The sequence below is a fragment of the Nerophis ophidion genome, linkage group LG08, assembly GCF_033978795.1.
Source record: "Nerophis ophidion isolate RoL-2023_Sa linkage group LG08, RoL_Noph_v1.0, whole genome shotgun sequence".
Lineage (NCBI taxonomy): Eukaryota > Metazoa > Chordata > Actinopteri > Syngnathiformes > Syngnathidae > Nerophis > Nerophis ophidion.
This window is the reverse complement of record NC_084618.1, coordinates 10141392-10149842: the sequence shown is the minus strand read 5'-3', so window position 1 is coordinate 10149842 and position 8451 is coordinate 10141392. Positions and strand designations below refer to the sequence as shown.

The following is an 8451-nucleotide window of genomic DNA, read 5'->3' as shown; positions in this document are numbered from 1 at the left end:
GCTTTTTTGTTCGTTCTTTTGTTTATTTATTTTCGATTTTTTTAAATAAAAAAAAGTATTCAAAAATAAAACATTTATCCATCCATCCATTTTTTACCACTGGTCCCTTTTGTACCCCGCCTTCCGCCCGAATGCAGCTAAAACATTTGTGTGTGTGTGTGTGTATGTATATATATATATATATATATATATATATATATATATATATATATATATATATATATATATATATATATATATATACTTTTTTTTTTCCAATCTGAGGCCCACAAAGAGATTCTACTCGTGTTCGGGTGGAACGCCAGCATGTGACCTAAGTCTAGCAAGGAGGCGCTAAAGGTGTCGGACGCTCCAGGGGGCGTCTGAGCGTCATGCAAATCCCCAATAATCACATTCCACACCTTCCATCACCTGTCCGCAATGGCGAGGACTGCTGACGCGGCGTGACAAATTCACCCGACAAATGAACTGTGATGCAAATGTCGGAGATGAAGGGGTCAAAGGTCATGTGGTTCACCGCCTGGGACCCTGAAGACCTTCTTTTTTTTTTTTTTTTCCCTTTTTTTCCTGGGATTTTACACGCTTGAAAAGGAGCCTCTGTCTGTACCTGCGTTAGGGGGCGGGGCCAGGCTACTTTTCAATGAGGGGGGGGGCGGGGTCAAAAGGAATCCAGAAAGAGAAGATCCTCCACAAGGTTGTGTTACTCCCATACTGATGGGGGTGTCCTTCCCTGATCCTCCACCCTAATGACGCCCCGCAGGCAGCGGGCCACCAGGGCATCTTGGCAGGGGTCAAAGGTCATCCCGGAGATGAGACACACTCCTCTGATGACATCATCAAAAGACTGACATGACGGCCACAATTAATCATTAGGTCCAACACAGAACTTTCTTATTAGTGTTTTATTTTTTCCATCCTCAAAATTCAAATTATGCGCAAAAAAAGCCAATAATTAAAAAAAAAATATTAAAACAAAAGTTTAATCAGATTATGAAACGAGGCGAACATGAATGAAAACTGAATAATCTGCATAAAAATAACATGAAATCCATCCATCCATACATTTTATACCGCTTAATCCCTTATGGGGTCACGGGGGGCGCCTATCCCAGCTACAGTCGGAAGGCGGCGTACACCCTGGACAAGTCGCCCCTCATCGCAGGGCAAACACAGACAACATTCACACTTGAACTCATTCCAGCTTGAACGATTAAGTGATAGAACATTGACATCTAGCGGCCGTTTTAGGTACTGACAACTATTGGTAGATTCATTAAAATTTAAATAAAAACATCCGTTTATCTTTTATTGATTTAAATTCAATCAATCAATCAATGTTTACTTATACAGCCCTAAATCACTAGTGTCTCAAAGGGCTGCAAAAAACCACTAGGACATCCTCGGTAGGCCCACATAAGGGCAAGGAAAACTCACACCCAGTGGGACATCGGTGACAATGACGACTATGAGAACCTTGGAGAGGAGGAAAGCAATGGATGTCGAGCGGGTCTAACATGATACTGTGAAAGTTCAATCCATAATGGATCCAACACAGTCGCAAGAGTCCAGTCCAAAGTGGATCCAACACAGCAGCGAGAGTCCCGTTCACAGCGGAGCCAGCAGGAAACCATCCCAAGCGGAGGCGGATCAGCAGCGCAGAGATGTCCCCAGCCGATACACAGGCGAGCAGTACATGGCCACCGGATCGGACCGGACCCCCTCCACAAGGGAGGGTGGGACATGGGAGAAAAAGAAAAGAAACGGCAGATCAACTGGTCTAAAAAGGGGAGTCTATTTAAAGGCTAGAGTATACAAATGAGTTTTAAGGTGAGACTTAAATGCTTCTACAATACAATACATATATACATATATATATCCATCCATTTTCTACCGCTTACTCCCTTTTGGGGTCGCGGGGGGCGCTGGCGCCTATCTCAGCTACAATTGGGCGGAAGGCGGGGTACACCCTGGACAAGTCGCCACCTCATCGCAGGGCCAACACAGATAGACAGACAACATTCACACTCACATTCACACACTATATATATATATACACACACACACACACACACACACACCGTATTTCCTTGAATTACTGCCGGGTCAAACTCGTGACATCACAAGTGACACTTCCCCTGTCATCATTTTCAAAATGAAAGAGGCTGATTTCATCCATCCATCCATCCATCCATTTTCTACCGCTTATTCCCAATACCAGTAATTTGAAATCGCATAAAGTGAAGAAGATTAAGAGCTATTCAGTAGGATTTAAGGTCCGAGCTTACATCACACTCAAATTTTTACTGCATGCCTTTGGTAAGTGGCGGAGTGAGACAGAGACTCTCGAGTACTTTCTTGTGTTTCTTTATCTCAAGCTCGATTTATTGTGTTTGTTTTCTTTCTCTATTGAACATCTACAAAGTGTAAGTGGAAAGTCAAATTAAGCTTTTAGCCTCAGCCTCTACTTTTAATTGCGGTGAGGAAATGTAAACCCTTCCATCCATCCATTTTCTACCGCTTATTCCCTTTCGGGGTCGTATTTAGTCAACTTTTTTACATCAACTGATGACCAAATGACAACCATTAACTAAAATTATTGTAAATGTGTCATCAATGAGCGCGCGCACACACACAAATAGTTCATGCGAACAAAAAATTATGTGACGTCATACAGGTAATTAAACAGATGCCCGCTGAGCCAAGTCCTAATTAAATGGATCGCACCTGCGCGCGACAGGTGAGGTTGTTTACAAAGGGAGCCGCCCGCGCGTGCCCGCGGAAAAGCCACGAGCACGGCCGGGGAGGAGTGCGTGACGTGACGTGACGTGACGTGACGGGGGCAGAACCTAGAACATTAAAGCTCTCTTCCTCCTACGCGCCGCTCGTCCTCTCCGCCGCACCTTTTCTTTCCTGCTCGTTGCTTTCTTTTCTTTTTCTTTATTCTTTTTACACTTTTAGCGGCTTTTAGGCAACATAGGTGAGCGGCTCCACGATGACTGCGGCCGCCCAGGAGGCGTCGACGAGCCGGCTGGAGAGGATCAACCACACGGCCTTCATCCACGACAACAGCCTGCACGTCTTGGGCGGCTTCCAGGTGCGTCGCTTTCAACACCGTGACGTCACCTGACGTTACCTGTGCACCGCCGGTGACGTTATCCGTGCACTGATGACGTCGGCTGACGTTACCTGTGCACCGCCAGTGATGTCAGGTGACGTTACCATTGCACAGGTGGCTTCAGGTGACGTCACCTGAAGCCAGCTGTGCACTGTTGGTGTGTACAGGTAACGTCACTGTTGCGCGGGTGTCACCTGACGTCACCTGTGCGCTGTTGGTGTGTACAGGTAACGTCACCTGACGTCAATGGTGCACAGGTGAAGTCACCTGGCGCCACCTGTGCAATGGTCACATCACCTGACACCACCCGTGCAATGTTGACGTCACCGGTGCACAGGTGACGTTACCTGTACACGCCATCATTGCACAGGTGACAGGTGACGTTACTATTGCACAGGTGGTGTCAGGTGACGTTACCTGTACACGCCATCATTGCACGGGTGACGACAGGTGACGTGACTATTGCACAGGTGGTGTCATGTGACGTTACCTGTACACACCATCATTGCACGGGTGACAGGTGACGTTACTATTGCGCAGACCTGTGCACACCACCATTGGAAAGGTGACGTTGCCATTGCACAGGTGACGACAGGTGACGTTGCCATTGCACAGGTGACGACAGGTGACGTTGCCATTGCACAGGTGACGACAGGTGACGTTACCATTGCACAGGTGACGACAGGTGACGTTACTATTGCGCAGACCTGTGCACACCACCATTGGAAAGGTGACGTTGCCATTGCACAGGTGACGACAGGTGACGTTGCCATTGCACAGGTGACGTCAGGTGACAGGTGACGTCACCTGTGCGTTGTTGGTGTGTACAGGTAACGTCACCTGACTTTATCATTGCACAGGTGACGTTGCCGTTGCACAGGTGACGACAGGTGACGTTACCATTGCACAGGTGACGTTACCATTGCACAGGTGACGACAGGTGACGTTGCCATTGCACAGGTGACGTCAGGTGACGTTGCCATTGCACAGGTGGCGTCAGGTGACGTCATCTGTGCACTGATGACGTCAGGTGATGTCACCTGTACACACCAACAGACAGGTGATGTTACCTGTACACACCAACAGACAGGTGATGTTACCTGTACACACCAACGGTGCACAGGTGACGACAAGTGACATTACCTGTGCACCGGTGACGTCAGGTGACAGGTGACGTCACCTGTGCGTTGTTGGTGTGTACAGGTAACGTCACCTGACTTTATCATTGCACAGGTGACGTTGCCGTTGCACAGGTGACGACAGGTGACGTTACCATTGCACAGGTGACGTTACCATTGCACAGGTGACGTTACCATTGCACAGGTGACGTTACCATTGCACAGGTGACGTTACCATTGCACAGGTGACGTTACCATTGCACAGGTGACGTTGCCATTGAACAGGTGGCGTTGCCATTGCACAGGTGACGACAGGTGACGTTGCCATTGCACAGGTGGCGTCAGGTGACGTCGCCATTGCACAGGTGGCGTCAGGTGACGTCATCTGTGCACTGATGACGTCAGGTGATGTCACCTGTACACACCAACAGACAGGTGATGTTACCTGTACACACCAACGGTGCACAGGTGACAAGTGACATTACCTGTGCACCGGTGACGTCAGGTGACGTCAGGTGACAGGTGACGTCACCTGTGTGTTGTTGGTGTGTACAGGTAACGTCACCTGACTTTATCATTGCACAGGTGACGTTGCCATTGCACAGGTGACGACAGGTGACGTTGCCATTGCACAGGTGACGTTGCCATTGCACAGGTGACGTTGCCATTGCACAGGTGACGTTGCCATTGCACAGGTGACGTTGCCTTGCACAGGTGACGTTGCCATTGCACAGGTGACGTTGCCATTGCACAGGTGACGTTGCCTTGCACAGGTGACGTTGCCATTGCACAGGTGACGTTGCCATTGCACAGGTTGCGTCAGGTGACGTCATCTGTGCACTGATGACGTCAGGTGATGTCACCTGTACACACCAACAGACAGGTGATGTTACCTGTACACACCAACGGTGCACAGGTGACGACAAGTGACATTACCTGTGCACCGGTGACGTCAGGTGACAGGTTGTTGGTGTGTACAGGTAACGTCACCTGACTCTATTGGTGCACAGGTGACATCACCTGTGCACTGTTGGTGTGTACAGGAAACGTCACCTGACTCTATTGGTGCACAGGTGACATCACCTGTGCACTGTTGGTGTGTACAGGTAACGTCACCTGACTCTATTGGTGCACAGGTGACATCACCTGTGCACTGTTGGTGTGTACAGGTAACGTCACCTGACTATTGGTGCACAGGTGACATCACCTGTGCACTGTTGGTGTGTACAGGTAACGTCACCAGACTCTATTGGTGCACAGTTGACATCACCTGTGCACTGTTGGTGTGTACAGGTAACGTCTCCTGACTTTATCGGTGCACACGTGACGTCACCTGTGCACTGTTGGTGTGTACAGGTAACGTCTCCTGACTTTATCGGTGCACACGTGACGTCACCTGTGCATTGTTGGTGTGTATAGGTAGCGTCACCTGACTTTATCGGTGCACAGGTGACGTCACCTGTGCGACGGTAACATCACCTGTTGTCACCTGTGCAATGGTGGTGTGTACAGGTAACGTCACCTGACTATCGGTACACAGGTGACATCACCTATGCGATGGTAACGTCACCTGAGGGGACCCCTTAAAGTACTAAAAAATACACATTTTGTATTGGTTTTACAAACGAAAAATATCAAAATGGCCTGCGCTCGCTTTGATTTATAAAAAAAAATGTTTTTAAGTGTGCGGACCTTGCTGGAAAAAGGACGCCCAATTTTGTGCAAGTTTTAGTCAAAATGCGCTGATTTAAGCGGTTTTAAAATATTTTAACATTTTTAACTTCATATTGACGGACTTGTTTGAGGGATTGAAGTGTTGAAAAAAAAATACGAAAAGGACTTATTTAAAAAATATATATATGACTGAGACCCATCTGGTTCTCTGGGGCCAAACTTGAGGGGACCCCTAAAAGTACTAAAAAGTACACATTTTGTAGTGGTTTTAAAAACGAAAAATACTAAAATGGCCTGCGCTCACTTTGATGAAAATAAAAATAAAAAAATTTAAGTGCGCGGCCCTTGCTGGAAAAAGTTAGGACGCCCAATTTTGTGCAAGTTTTAGTCAAAATGTACTGATTTAAGCGGTTTTAAAAACATTTTCACATTTTTAACTCCATGTTGACGGACGTGTTTGAGGGATTGAATCGTGATTTTTTTTTTTTAAATACAGAAATTACTTATTTTAAAAAAAATGTTTAAAAATGTATGGCTGAGACCCATCTGGTTCTCCGGGGCCAAACTTGAGGGGACCCCTAAAAATACACATTTTGTATTGGTTTTAGAAACCAAAAATATCAAAATAGCCTGCGCTCGCTTTGATTTATAAAAAAAAATGTTTTTAAGTGTGCGGACCTTGCTGGAAAAAGTTAGGACGCCCAATTTTGTGCAAGTTTTAGTCAAAATGCGCTGATTTAAGCGGTTTTAAAATATTTTAACATTTTTAACTTCATATTGACGGACTTGTTTGAGGGATTGAAGTGTTGAAAAAAAAATACGAAAGGGACTTATTTAAAAAAATTACTGAGACCCATCTGGTTCTCTGGGGCCAAACTTAAGGGGACCCCTAAAAGTACTAAAAAGTACACATTTTGTAGTGGTTTTAAAAACGAAAAATACTAAAATGGCCTGCGCTCGCTTTGATGAAAATAAAAATAAAAAAATTTAAGTGCGCGGCCCTTGCTGGAAAAAGTTAGGACGCCCAATTATGTGCAAGTTTTAGTCAAAATGTACTGATTTAAGCGGTTTTAAAAACATTTTCACATTTTTAACTCCATGTTGACGGACGTGTTTGAGGGATTGAATCGTGATTTTTTTTTTTTTAAATACAGAAATTACTTATTTTAAAAAAAATGTATAAAAATGTATGGCCGAGACCCATCTGGTTCTCCGGGGCCAAACTTGAGGGGACCTCTAAAAATACACATTTTGTATTGGTTTTAGAAACCAAAAATATCAAAATGGCCTGCGCTTGCTTTGATTTAAAAATAAAAAAATTTAATTGTGCGGCCCATGCCGGAAAAAGTTAGGACGCCCAATTTTTTGCAAGTGTTAGTCAAAATGGGCTGATTTAAGCGGTTTTAAAAACATTTTAACATTTTTAACTTCATATTGACGGATGTGTTTGAGGGATTGAAGTGTTGAAAAAAAAAATACGAAAAGGACTTATTTAAAAAAAAAAAAATGACCCATCTGGTTCTCTGGGGCCAAACTTGAGGGGACCCCTAAAAGTACTAAAAAATACACATTTTGTATAGGTTTTAAAAACGAAAAGTATCAAAATGGCCTGCGGTTGCTTTGATTTAAAAAAAAAAAATAATAATAATTTAAGTGTGCGGCCCTTGCTGGAAAAGGTTAGGACACCCCGTTTTGTGCAAGTTTTAGTCAAAATGTGCTGACCTAAGTGGTTTTAAATACATTTTAACATTTTTAACTTCATATTGACGGATTTGTTTGAGAGATTGAAGTGTTGAAAAATAATAGAAAAAGGACTTATTTTTTAAAAAAAAATATGACTGAGACCCATCTGGTTCTTTGGGGCCAAACTTGAGGGGACCCCTTAAAGTACTAAAAAGTACACATTTTGTATTGGTTTTAAAAACGAAAAATATCAAAATGGCCTGCGCTCGAAGGATTCAAATAAAAATAAAAAATTTTAAGTGTGCGGCCCTTGCTGGAAAAAGTTAGGACACCCCGTTTGTGCAAGTTTTAGTCAAAATGTGCTGTTGTAAGCGGTTTTAAAAACATTTTCACATTTTTAACTTCATATTGACGGATGTGTTTGAGAGATTGAAGTGTTGAAAAAAAAAAAATACGAAAAGGACTTATTTAAAAAAAAAAATATGACTGAGACCCATCTGGTTCTCTGGGGCCAAACTTGAGGGGACCCCTAAAAGTGCTAAAAAGTACACATTTTGTATTGGTTTTAAAAACGAAAAATATCAAAATGGCCTGCGCTCGCTTTGATGAAAATAAAAATTTTTAAGTGCGCGACCCTTGTTGGAAAAAGTTAGGACACCCCATTTTGTGCAAGTTTTAGTCAAAATGTGCTGTTCTAAGCGGTTTTAAAAACATTTTCATATTTTTAACTTCATATTGACGGACTTGTTTGAGAGATTGAATTGTAATTTTTTTTTAAAATACGAAAATCACTTATTTAAAAAAAAATTATGATAGAGACCCATCTGGTTCCCTGGGGCCAAACTTGAGGGGACCCCAGAA

The 8451-nt window shown here is 44.0% G+C and overlaps 1 protein-coding gene and 1 long non-coding RNA gene across 3 annotated transcripts in view; both read left to right on the top strand.

The window, feature by feature from the left end:
• Positions 1-2769: 2769 nt before the first annotated feature.
• LOC133557302 (kelch domain-containing protein 1-like) overlaps positions 2770-8451 on the top strand; it is a 37723-nt gene continuing 32041 nt past the window's right edge. For both annotated transcript variants that reach the window (XM_061907669.1, XM_061907667.1), the window contains exon 1: positions 2770-3094. Coding sequence is in view for 1 of the 2 variants with exons in the window: in XM_061907667.1 (XP_061763651.1) it covers positions 2993-3094 (102 nt within the window). In the remaining variant the exon portion in view is untranslated. The remainder of the gene's footprint in view (positions 3095-8451) is intronic.
• The window catches only part of LOC133557303 (uncharacterized), a 6257-nt gene continuing 906 nt past the window's right edge, over positions 3101-8451 (top strand). The window contains exons 1-2 of the long non-coding RNA XR_009807742.1: positions 3101-3565; positions 3636-8451. The exon at positions 3636-8451 is cut by the window's right edge and continues 906 nt beyond it. This is a non-coding gene — a long non-coding RNA (uncharacterized LOC133557303). The remainder of the gene's footprint in view (positions 3566-3635) is intronic.